Source organism: Ranitomeya variabilis, chromosome 4, assembly GCF_051348905.1.
Source record: "Ranitomeya variabilis isolate aRanVar5 chromosome 4, aRanVar5.hap1, whole genome shotgun sequence".
Taxonomy (NCBI): Eukaryota; Metazoa; Chordata; class Amphibia; order Anura; family Dendrobatidae; genus Ranitomeya; species Ranitomeya variabilis.
Window position 1 is genome coordinate 662,993,911 of NC_135235.1, and position 13,038 is coordinate 663,006,948.

A 13,038-nucleotide genomic window follows, 5' to 3' on the forward strand; every position below is an offset into this window, starting at 1 on the left:
CCTTAATTGCTCAGGTAAGAGACAGGTTGGCCCTAAAGAAGTCTCACATAGTCCAGAGCCGGACGGGTTTCACTTCTATTTAATGGTGGGAGTTGAGGAGGTAATATTCCCGGAAGACAACAATTCTGAGATAGGGGTGACCAGAGAAAATTTTGGGTCCGTCCTACATAGGAACCTAACTGTAAAAAGAAGCATTCAATAAAAGTAATTCTTAGAAATGGCAGGAGATGGGGCCGATACCAGATTTCCTTATTTTATGAGTGGTGACTGATTGTACCAGGTTAATAAGATCAGAGAGGAAATAGTGGAGCAATGGTTGGTACTAGGACCTTTTAGATGGCGGGTGTTAGATAGGTCCCATTCACATGTCTTGAATGGCCATCTGGGTGTCGACAAAACCCAAGAACAGGTCAGGTGGAGGTTCTATTGGCCCAGCAGTCACCAGGAAATCCTAAAGGTACTGCAAGCCCTATCACACATGCCAACTAACCGCTCCCACCTCTCACTTTTGTAAACCCCTCTTGTACTTGATCCAAAACCCGATGGAGAATGGAGATTGTGTAATGATTATCGGAAGCTGAACTGAGTTTCCAAGTTCGATGCATATCAGATGTTGCGTGTCACTGAGCTGATCAAGTCTTGGGCCGGCAAGGTACATAACCACCTTGGATGTAACAAAGATATTGGCAAATCCCCATGTCATAAGAAGCCAAGGAGAAGATGGATTTCTTTGCGCCCGATGGTTGTTTTCAATATGTCCGGATGCCATTTGGACTGGAGGGAGCTCCGACCACCTTCCAAAGGGCCATGGACTGGATCTTAGAACCCCATAAGATTTACGCTGTGGCATACCTGGACGATATTGTGATCTTCAGCTCACATTGGGGATGTAATCTGGGAAAATTTCAGGCTGTGTTTAAAGGGACACTGTCACCTGAATTTGGAGGGAACAATCTTTAGCCATAGGGGCGGGGTTTTCGGGTGTTTGATTCACCCTTTCCTTACCCGCTGGCTGCATGCTGGCTGCAATATGGGATTGAAGTTCATTCTCTGTCCTCCATCGTACACGCCTGCGCAAGGCAAGATTGCCTTGTGCAGGCATGTACTACGGAGGACAGAGAATATTAGTTGAAAGTCTGGGGTATTGATTGTGTCCATTTGGGGATAAGAGGCGGTGATGCTGTACGGGTTCTAAAGCAAAAAGAATGCCGTTGGATAGTAAATCTTGATACAATGATTCCCCATGGACTCAATGAGCAACTGAATTTTACATCATTTCTGTAGATTATGTCATCTTTGGTCTGAGGATCACAGTTTTTTACTTTTGTTTTTAATATATTTGTCTGTTGTGTTTTTTTCATTTATTTAGTGTTATAGTTACAATAAGGACCTTTTTTCATTGATGCACTTTACTGAATAAAGTCGGCCTGGATACAGACCTTCAAATCTCATCTCGTACAATAAGATCGTCGAATCCGGGATAATGCTTATCTTTATATTTATGCACATTGTCACTTTATTATCATGCTAGTTCTTATATTGTATATTTTATCACTGATGTAGAATTAATATCATGTACTCACTATGTCACTTTATGATCAGTGTAAAAAACTTTTTTTAAAAGATTTTTTTATCTTATCACGATTATAGCATTTCATATTCTATATCTGACAGATATGTCATTTTGGTGGAGATAAATGTCAATACACTTATGTTTTTTAAGAATTTTTATATTTTTTCACTATCTTGATGTATGTAGTATTCTCCCTGGGTTTGCATATTGGGTGATCAAATATTATGATGCGAGTTTTGTATGACACATGTATGGGCCGTCTTTTGTTTCTATTTAATCTGTTACCTTTGGTGGCTGCATAGGAAATCATTGCGGAGCTAGTGCGCATGTCTCTGGCGCGGGCAAGGGCTGCGGCATCGTCTCTGGCGCCTATCTTTGACGTGTGCGGGTCAATGACGTCACCGGCATATTCCGGTGACCCGCACCGCCATGTTGGCGCCTCTGATGATGTGGCTTGCGGCGCCCGTATTCGTCACAGACATGCGCCATATAGTAGCCCCGCCGTGGACTATAAAAGCCGGTTTTGGGAGACACATATGTTATGCGGGCCCCCCGAGGAAGACGTGGGCGAAACGCGCGTAGGGGCGCGTGTTGACACACATGGATAGAGAGAAGGGTAAGATGACATGGGACTAGTTCCCTTATATTGATAATACGTTGGGGTCACTGGACTATAGGGTATACCCCTTCCTTTTTGTGTAACATTTATCCTTGTGGTTTTTTAGGAATATATTAGGCACTGGCATTTTATGATACAGGTACCCATTGGACTGTGTTACTACAATTTATGCCCTTTATCTTTATCCATGGTGCAACACTGGTTTTGGTGCACCCATTTCTCAATATTCAAATTACTCTGTAGTATATAATCTGTTGTTTATTATCTGGATGTAATTTTTTGGTATTTTTGTTTTTGTATATTAATAAACATATATATTTTTAATATATTTATGAGTAATATACTTCATGTTTTTTGGTTCTGGTTTCTAGCCCTGCAGGATTTCTGCTTCCATAGAAAACATAGAGCAAAGTTATGGTAATAACGATGCCCTCTCAAGAATCGCATGTCTAGCAAAAGGTGCCAAGTCCATGGCTTTAGGCACAGTGGACAGCTATGTAAGTTGGCTGTTAGACACACAGTGGATGTTAGATAAGCCTGCAGTAATGCTTTGGTGCATATAGGACTAGAAGGGGTTAATCGGCTATGACATATTGATTATGAGCAGCTGAATGGGCTTGCTCACCATATCTCCACCCCTAGGTATGGTTCACTGCTTAAAATTAGACTTGTTTTGTCTCACAGATGGGCTGTGTGTATGGAGGTGTGTAGATCTTCTGGATTGAGTGCTTTTGCAAAATGATTAAGAAGCTGTACACTAAGACAGGGGGGCTAACCAGCAATATATGGATTTGTTGCTTTATGTTTTATTTTATGCTGAACAAGGGCTGTATTGGAGTTTCCTGTGATGTGGTTTATGAGGAATTAAATAAACCAGCCTCCAAAAGTGAGTATCATTGTTACAAGTTTTTGTTCAATTTTTTCAATAACATATACAATTAATATCTGTGGACATCATTTTGGATGGTCAACAAAATATAATTTCCAGCAACTCAGTTTTCACATTCCAGATATGATAATGGATTCCCCCATGTGGGATTTTAGATGTTCAAGAAGGTGCCTTTTTTCGGTAAAACATTTCCCACATTCTGAACAGGAAAAGGGCTTCTCCCCAGTGTGAGTTCTTTGGTGTCTAACAAGATATAATTTAAGTACAAAACATTTCCCACATTCTGAACAGGAAAAAGGCTTCTCCCCTGTGTGAATTTTCTGATGTCTATCAAGATTTGATTTAAATGAAAAACATTTCCCACATTCTGAACATGAATATGGTTTCTCCCCTGTGTGAATTATTTGATGTTCAACAAGAAATGATTTACGAGTAAAACATTTTCCACATTCTGAACATGAAAAAGGCCTTTCCCCTTTGTGAGTTCTCTGGTGAATAACAAGAAAAGATTTCAGTCTAAAACATTTCCCACATTCTAAACATGAAAAAGGCTTCTCCCCAGTGTGAGTTCTCTGGTGTTTAACAAGTTGTAATTTAAGTAAAAAACATTTTCCACATTCTGAACAGGAAAAAGGCTTCTCCCCTGCGTGAATTTTCTGATGTCTATCAAGATATGATTTAAATGAAAAACATTTCCCACATTCTGAACATGAATATGGTTTCTCCCCTGTGTGAATTCTTTGATGTGCAACAAGAAATGATTTCTGAGTAAAACATTTCCCACATTCTGAACATGAAAAAGGGTTTTCCCCTGTGTGAGTTCTCTGGTGAATAACAAGACAAGATTTCAGTCTAAAACAATTCCCGCATTCTAAACATGAAAAAGGCTTCTCCCCTGTGTGAGTTCTCTGGTGAATAGCAAGGTAGGTTTTATCTAGAAAACATTTCCCACATTCTAAGCATGAAAAAGACTTCTCCCCTGTGTGAGTTCTCTGGTGTCTAACAAGATGTGCTTTATCTACAAAACATTTCCCACATTCTGAACATGAAAAAGGCTTTTCCCCTTTGTGAGTTCTCTGGTGTGTAACAAGATGTGATCTCTGTCCATAACATTTTCCACATTCTGAACATGAATGCGGCTTCTCCCCTGTGTGAGTTCTTTGGTGAATAACAAGATAAGATTTCTGGTCAAAACATTTCCCACATTCTGAACATAGATATGGCTTCTCCCCTGTGTGAATTCTCTGATGTCTGATAAGTTTTGATTTAACTTTAAAACATTTATCACATTCGGAGCAAGAATATGTCTTCTCCCCAGTATGAATTCTCTTATGTCTAATAAGATCTGATTCCTGGATAAAATCCATCCCACATTTGTAACAAGAAAATCTCTTCTCTGTGTGAATTTTTTGATGATTAACCAAAGATATTTCAAGTGGAAAACTATTTTCATATTCTGAACTTGAAATTGGCTTCTCTGATTTAAGAGCAGTCCTTTTTTTAATGCCTCTTTTCTGACTTTTATTTTTATTAGTAGTCCGTATTGAATCAGAAGAAAGGACCTTTTTCAAAGGGTCAGATGATAGATCTTCGCTGTGAAGGGATGATGGTCTACTTGGAGTACTGGCATCCACTTCAATTGTATCCTGTGTAATCTCAAGTTCATCTGATTTAAAAATTGAAGATGTCATTTGTCCCTCTGTTCTGCTGGTATAGTTATCTGCCAAGAATAAAACAAATTATTATTTTTGAATAAAATATCCTAGAAACTAATATTTTTTTTAAACATTTTTTGTATCAGCCCCTGCAGCTGTTTGTTCTGCTATCCTTGAGTGACGCAAGGTACTTCTTCCTTACGTCAATTACCATTCTCTGATTGGTAGCCTCATAAAATTTTTATATCCTTGAGGGACAAAGGCGAAGATTAATTGAACAATCGATGTTTGTTAATTTGGTAGTCATCAGGCATTCATCAGTCCCTGCAGCTTGTTGTTCTGCAAAGACTGAAGGACAAAATATGCAGGTTAATTGAACACTCGAACAATGAGAGATGACCTCCTCCCTCCTCTCCCAAAACAATGGATAATGCTCTAAAGCAGAGGTGTCAAACTGCATTCCTCGAGGGCCGCCAACAGGTCATGTTTTCAGGATTTCCTTAGCATTCCACAAGGTGCTGGAATCATTCTGTGCAGGTGATTAAATTATCACCTGTGCAATACAAGGAAATCCTGAAAACATGACCTGTTGGCGGCCCTCGAGGAATGCAGTTTGACACCTCTGCTCTAAAGTACAGCTGTAAGTATAATAGATACCTCTCTCCTTCTACAGTGAGACTCTAGAGGACAGAAGCCATGTCACCATGGCTCCAACCGGAGGTACACAGATTTGATTCACTGCCCATCACTGAACCTACAAAGACATTTGGAGAACCCAGGTTGAAATAATCACTTCACTTGGCCTCATACCACAAAGAACTGTCAGCTTTGCAAGCTTGCTGCAAACTCCTCGCTGTGGGTGTCTGCCAAAAGCGGGGTGACACGGGTTGGGATAGTTGGCCCTGGAAGCCCTGAACTCCCAGATGTTCAAATTCCTGGCAAGCCAACTGAACATTGAAACTCTGTCATTTGCACCATCTTATGTACTTGCTGGACTGTACTATATGTTATTGCCTGTTGATGATCCAATAAAGTATCACCCCATTGTGTTACCCTTACCCTGTGTTCTCTGATTAGTGTTCTGCTCAAAGTCAAATAGAACAGGCATTCAGTAGGATGAGCCCTTGTCCATGCGGCCTTTCTAAAGACAGCCAGTCTAGCTGACGAGAGCACCTACTGACCCTCATGTCTCCACAGGTGGATCAGGAAAAAGCTGGGGACAGGAACAGATCAGGAAAAGATCAGGAACGTCTTTTTTTTTTTTCAGGAACAGCAACAGTGATGGCACAGGCAAAAATTGTCTGTGGCACCATAAGTTCCAGGAGATCCAGAAGCAGAACAGCCCCGTAATCACCCTGCATCTTCTCCAAGCTAAAATGAGGATGTGCAGGACGGTCACTGTGAAGTCACACTGCATCTCTGCACACTGATTGGCGTGAACGGCGTCATCGTCCCATCGCACCAATAAGCGCTGGTGCTGGTGAAGCTATCGTTGCTAAGCTCCAGCCTATGATCAGTGCACCGATCATCGCTACATAGCTGGAACTCAGTGTTTCAGGCAATTTAATTGCCTAAAACACTAAAATTTCTGTGATTGGCTGTTCAGAATTGAACAAGCAATCACAATGATCATAGATGATGGTGGGGGAGGGGTGCAACGGCACCACCCCTCATGGCTACTAGTCCAGGTGCCCTGCTGTTAGAAACATGAGATCACCGTGCGTTTAGTCACGGTGGTCGCATGAAGTACATGATGTATACATATTGCATTGGTCGGGAAGTCCGTCTCTTCCATGTCGCATATATACTTCTGTATTGAAGGAGATAATCTAAAATTACCAGAAAGAAAGTACAATGTGTCACAGAAAAACATATTCCAGAATAATTGGAATCAGAAGAAGCATCCAAAATTATCACCACATTGTCATGCAGCGCTCGCCCCCGGCTTCTGCAGCTCGCCGGGTGCGCGCGCACGGCGCATTCAGCTCTGCGCGTGCGCACATCTGATTCCTCTGTTGGCACTCCTTCCTGTCCTCTCCGTCATCCTGGAGGACTGTAACCCGGAAGTAGCTCTCATGCTGGTATATAAGCTGCTTCCTGCTGCTCCTCTGTGCCTGATGATCATTTGTGTTTACAAGTGCTTCTGGTCACCTGTGGTCTCTGTGCATTCCTAGCTTTCTGACCTTGGGACTCCTCCTTCCTCTGCAGTACCTGCCTGATTTTCCTGTGTTCCTGCTTTGTTCCTTCAGTTCCTGTTTCTGTGCGGTACCTGCCCGGCTCCTTTACCATTTCCTTGCTCCCGTCAGCCTCTGTGTCTCCATATTGTCTCGTCAGCCTCCGTGTCTCTGTAGTATTCCCATCTTCTCCCTCGTCTCAGTAGTTCCTTGCCATTCCCTCTGTTTCCTCTGCTGTTTCCTTCGGTCCCTGTGTTCCTGCAGTGTACCCTTCTTATCTCAGTCGACCCTCCAGCTTCCGTGGCGATAGTCCCTCACGGGCCTGCCCCTAACGCTCCCTGTATAGGGGGCGGTCCACCTGGTCAGCTCGTCCGGGAGGGGTTCGTCGTCACGGTCCAGTGGGTCCACTCTCCGTTGTCCCTGTTTGAATCCACTCTCTCAAATGGAACTGCACTCGGATGACATCTGAGTGCAGCCTGATTCTTACAGCATCACAGTATCATCAGGCCATGGACCCCGCTGGAGCTTCCGCTACTCAAAAAGACTTACTCTTTTTGCGTGAAAACCAGACTAGGATCATGTCGTTTTTAAAAAATATGGAGTCTCGCTTAGCGGCTTTACAGCCTTCTGATCCTGGTATTGCTCCGCAGTTGGTTGCCCTTCAGCTGGAGCTAGGTCTACAATGGGACACTCAGTCCCATATTTCGAATTTTTTGGCCTCTATTAATGATCGGCTTCTCGCCCTCCAGAATGTGGCCTCTGTCTCCACTCCTGTCTCAGCGCCACAACCCTCACCCCGACTTGCTAGACCTCCTCGGTATGGTGGGGATCCTAAAGCATGCCGCGGCTTTCTTATTCAATGCCAGTTGCATTTTGAATTGTCTCCGCTACTTTATCCCACCGATCGAGCTAAGGTTGTTTTTATAGTATCCCATTTGGAGGGTGAGGCTTTGGCGTGGGTTAATCCCCTCTGGGAGCGTAATGATCCTTTGGTCTCCCAACTCAATCCGTTCCTGGATACCTTCCGCAAGGTTTTTGATGAACCTGGACGTCTGGTCTCAACCACAGAGTCCCTCTTTAACCTTAGCCAGGCCACTCTCTCTGTAGCTCAGTACGCCATCCGTTTCCGGACTCTGTCTTCAGACCTTGGGTGGAATAATGAGGCTTTGGTTGGAGCGTTTTGGCGTGGTTTGTCTTCACGGATTAAGGATGAGCTGGCAGGACGGGACACTCCCACCTCTTTGGATGATCTTATCTCCTTGGCCATACGCATTGATCTGCGCTTTCAGGAGCGCACTCGCGAGCTTGCCAGAGAAAAGAGACCTCTTCGCCAGACCACTATTGCTCGAGGGACTTCTTTTTCTCAAACAGCCCCAGTGGTTTCTTCATCTTCTCCTGAACCCATGCAGGTCGATCGCTTTGAGTCTTCCGAGCAGCGCCGCAAGGAGAGACTCGCACAAGGTCTCTGTTTTTACTGCGGTAGTGCCTCTCATCTCTTACACGCCTGTCCTCAGAGGTCGGGAAACGCCTCCGCCTAGGACAGGTAAGAGAGGCCTTCCTAGGTGGTTATGACTCCTCTCCACCTCTGGTTTTGTCTGTTATTCTACATTTAGGTTCCCGTCACTTTTCTCTGGAGGCTTATGTTGATTCAGGAGCGGCTGGGAACTTTGTTCAGCTTGAGGTTGTAAACAGGCTTGGGATACCTGTTAGACCCTTGGAGACTCCTAGACAAATAGCTTCCGTCGATGGTCAGCCTTTGCAGGAGACCGTCAACTTAGTTACGGAGGAAGTTGAACTTCAGATTGGAGCTCTTCATCGTGAGAAACTGGCCTTTTATGTTTTACCTTCATTGTCTCATTCTTTCCTTTTGGGTCTTCCTTGGCTGAGAGATCACGAACCCACTCTGGACTGGCGCACTGGAGATGTTCTACGGTGGGGACAGTCTTGTCTGAACAGGTGCCTGCTTCCTGTCAAGCCTGCGTCCTCCTTTCGGTCTGCTTCGGAATCCACGGGAATTCCTCCAGCCTATTGCGCCTTCTCGGATGTCTTTAACAAGAAGGAGGCGGAGATCTTGCCGCCGCACCGCTCTTATGACTGCCCGATAGACCTTGTTCCTGGTTCTACTCCACCTCGAGGACGTATTTACCCATTGTCTCCTGCCGAAACTCAAGCCATGTCCGAATATATCCAAGAGAATCTGGCCAGAGGCTTCATTCGAAAGTCTTCCTCCCCTGCAGGAGCTGGGTTCTTCTTCGTCAAGAAGAAGGACGGTTCTCTTCGCCCATGTATAGACTATCGGGGTCTCAACACTATCACGATCAAGAACAAGTACCCACTTCCTCTCATACCTGAACTCTTTGATCGTCTACGTGGAGCACGAATCTTTACCAAATTGGATCTCAGAGGAGCTTATAATTTGGTTCGTATCCGTTCCGGTGACGAGTGGAAGACTGCGTTTAATACCAGAGATGGTCATTATGAATATTTGGTTATGCCATTCGGTTTATGCAACGCACCCGCAGTCTTCCAGGAGTTTGTAAATGATGTTTTTCGGGATCTACTTTACACCTGTGTTGTAGTGTACTTGGACGATATCCTTGTGTTCTCTCCAGATCTGTCTACTCACAGAAGAGATGTACGGCAAGTACTTCAGCGTTTGAGAGAGAATCGGCTGTACGCAAAACTGGAAAAATGTGTCTTCGAACAGTCATCTCTTCCCTTTTTGGGTTTCATCATTTCCGACGCTGGTTTGTGTATGGATCCAGGAAAAGTTTCTGCCGTGCTCAACTGGCCACGTCCTCTTGGAGTGAAAGCAATTCAGCGATTTCTTGGATTTGCTAACTACTATCGGCAGTTTATCCCTCACTTTTCCTCTCTTTCTGCTCCAATCTCCTCCATGATTCGGAAGGGTGCCAATCCTCATCTATGGTCGTCTGAGGCCGAAGAGGCTTTCCGGTCCATCAAGCAGGCCTTCGCCTCCGCTCCTATTCTTCATCGTCCTGTGGCCAATAAACCCTTCATCCTTGAAGTAGATGCTTCTGCAATTGGAGCTGGAGCTGTGCTCTCGCAGAAATCCTCTTCTGGTCGTCTTGTGCCCTGTGGTTTTTTCTCTAAGATCTTCTCCTCCTCTGAAAAGAATTATTCTATCGGTGATAAAGAACTTTTGGCAATCAGGTTGGCATTGGAGGAGTGGCGGTACCTCTTGGAGGGGGCTTTACATCGTTTTGTAATTTACACAGATCACAAGAATCTGGCATATATCCGCTCTGCGCAAAGACTAAATCCTCGGCAGGCCAGGTGGGCCTTGTTTTTCGCCAGGTTTGACTTTGAACTTCGTTTCCTGCCAGGAGATAAAAACTCCAGAGCCGACGCTCTGTCTAGGTCATTCCAGGCGGTGGATATGGAGGAAGAACCTGCGCACATCATCGATCCTGCAAGAGTCATCACAGTTGCTCCTCTCCCTCTTTCCTCGTTGCCTCCGGGTAAGACCTTAGTTGCTGAAGAGAACAAAGAACGCGTCTTACTTTGGGGTCATGCCTCCAAATTAGCTGGACATGTTGGTCTCAAAAAAAACCTCCGTCTGATCTCTCGCTATTACTGGTGGCCTACGTTGTCCAAGGACGTCCAAAGTTTTGTCGCCTCTTGTCCCTCCTGTGCCAAGAATAAAATTCCCAGGCAACTACCTTCCGGGCTTTTGCATCCTTTACCGGTACCCTCCACTCCGTGGCAACATTTATCGATGGACTTCATCACTGACCTGCCTTCTTCATCTGGTTGTACCGTCATCTTCGTGGTCATGGATCGTTTCTCCAAGATGGCTCATTTCATTGCACTACCTGGTTTGCCTTCTGCTCCCGAATTGGCAAAGATTTTTGTTCACCATATTTTTCGTCTTCATGGTCTTCCTTTACATATTGTTTCTGACCGAGGTGTTCAATTCACCGCCCGCTTCTGGAAATCCCTCTGCAAATCTATGAACATTTCGCTTGACTTTTCTTCAGCCTACCATCCGCAGTCCAATGGCCAGGTGGAACGTACTAATCAGACCTTGGTAACTTATCTCCGTCATTTTTCCAATTCCCATCAGAATGATTGGTCTGACTTGCTGCCATGGGCTGAGTTTTCTTACAATAACCATTCCAGCGAAGCTACTAACAAATCTCCATTTTTTATCGTCTACGGTCAACATCCTGGTCTTCCTCTTCCGGTTCCTCCTGTCTCTACTGTACCAGCGGCTGATCTTCTGTCTAGAGAGTTCTCCAGGGTCTGGCAGGAGACCAAGTCTGCCCTTGAGTTGGCTCAAGTCAGGATGAAGAGACATGCGGAAAAAGACGCCTCGATTCTCCTATATTCCATCCTGGGGACAAGGTTTGGGTTTCTTCTAAATTTATCCGTCTCAAAATTCCTTCACATAAGCTGGGTCCTCGCTATATCGATCCATTCGAAGTTTTGTCTCGTATTAATGACGTTTCTTACAAACTTAAGTTGCCTGCCTCTCTGCGTATTTCTAATTCTTTTCATGTGTCTCTCCTTAAACCCGTAGTTTTTAATCAGTTTCATTCTTCTAACCTTTGTTCTCCTTCGCCTGTTTCCGAGGATGATGTCTTTGAAGTTAGGGACATTTTAGCCATGAAAAAACTTAGAGGGAGAACTTTGTTTTTGGTTGACTGGAAAGGTTTTGGTCCTGAGGAGAGGTCCTGGGAGCCTCGTGAGAACATTCAGGCCCCTCGCATTTTTTCCCGGTTTCTTTCAAGTCTTAAAAAGGAGGGGCGTAAAGACGGGGGTACTGTCATGCAGCGCTCGCCCCCGGCTTCTGCAGCTCGCCGGGTGCGCGCGCACGGCGCATTCAGCTCTGCGCGTGCGCACATCTGATTCCTCTGTTGGCACTCCTTCCTGTCCTCTCCGTCATCCTGGAGGACTGTAACCCGGAAGTAGCTCTCATGCTGGTATATAAGCTGCTTCCTGCTGCTCCTCTGTGCCTGATGATCATTTGTGTTTACAAGTGCTTCTGGTCACCTGTGGTCTCTGTGCATTCCTAGCTTTCTGACCTTGGGACTCCTCCTTCCTCTGCAGTACCTGCCTGATTTTCCTGTGTTCCTGCTTTGTTCCTTCAGTTCCTGTTTCTGTGCGGTACCTGCCCGGCTCCTTTACCATTTCCTTGCTCCCGTCAGCCTCTGTGTCTCCATATTGTCTCGTCAGCCTCCGTGTCTCTGTAGTATTCCCATCTTCTCCCTCGTCTCAGTAGTTCCTTGCCATTCCCTCTGTTTCCTCCGCTGTTTCCTTCGGTCCCTGTGTTCCTGCAGTGTACCCTTCTTATCTCAGTCGACCCTCCAGCTTCCGTGGCGATAGTCCCTCACGGGCCTGCCCCTAACGCTCCCTGTATAGGGGGCGGTCCACCTGGTCAGCTCGTCCGGGAGGGGTTCGTCGTCACGGTCCAGTGGGTCCACTCTCCGTTGTCCCTGTTTGAATCCACTCTCTCAAATGGAACTGCACTCGGATGACATCTGAGTGCAGCCTGATTCTTACAGCATCACACACATAAAGTGACACATGCCAGATTTGAGAAATGGGGCTTGGTTAGGAAGAACAAAAAACGCTGCAGGAAGTGGTTAAGTCAGAGTATTTAGGGCACTAACTACTGTAGTCAAAAACTGTGACTATAGACAATAACACATCTACTGAAAAGAACAAACTCAACAGTCTTCATCAGAGAACTAATGAGTAACTAGCGGTGATGCATGTGGTGAGTATGTGGCTTGGTGGTTGTTGGCAATCTAAATTATCTTAGAGGCCAATATTTTCTGTTAGATGAGTTTTAGAAGAAATATTGGACATTTAAAAAGTTTTCTTTAAAACAGTGCAGAACTGAGGTGTCAAATTTATATCTCAGGCATTTGGCAGAGTCAATCATTAGCTTCCACTTTCTCTTAGAGAACAATCTCGATATTTTTCTTCAAGTGATTTTCTAACTTGTCAACACATTCTACGTACGTACGATGTCATTTGGATTTATAATTTACAGGTCTAGGCAGATTAGGGTCAGCCTTTTCTAATTCCAGAGGGTATGTGGATACTCCAGGTTGTAAACTCTATAGAAGAAGAGTGTTCAATGCCCAAAGTAATTTGAA

General features: G+C 44.8%; 1 protein-coding gene across 4 annotated transcripts in view; it reads right to left on the reverse strand.

Moving 5' to 3' along the window:
- Positions 1-2,571: 2,571 nt before the first annotated feature.
- Positions 2,572-13,038, reverse strand: part of LOC143766212 (uncharacterized) — a 687,372-nt gene continuing 676,905 nt past the window's right edge. For 2 of the 4 annotated variants that reach the window (XM_077253710.1, XM_077253712.1), the window contains one exon: positions 2,577-4,801. In XM_077253710.1, coding sequence (XP_077109825.1) covers positions 3,192-4,801 — 1,610 coding nt within the window. In that variant the 3' untranslated portion in view covers positions 2,577-3,191. Of the gene's footprint in view, positions 4,802-13,038 lie in introns of all 4 variants that reach the window. The other 2 variants (XM_077253708.1, XM_077253709.1) reach the window with 2 other exon arrangements.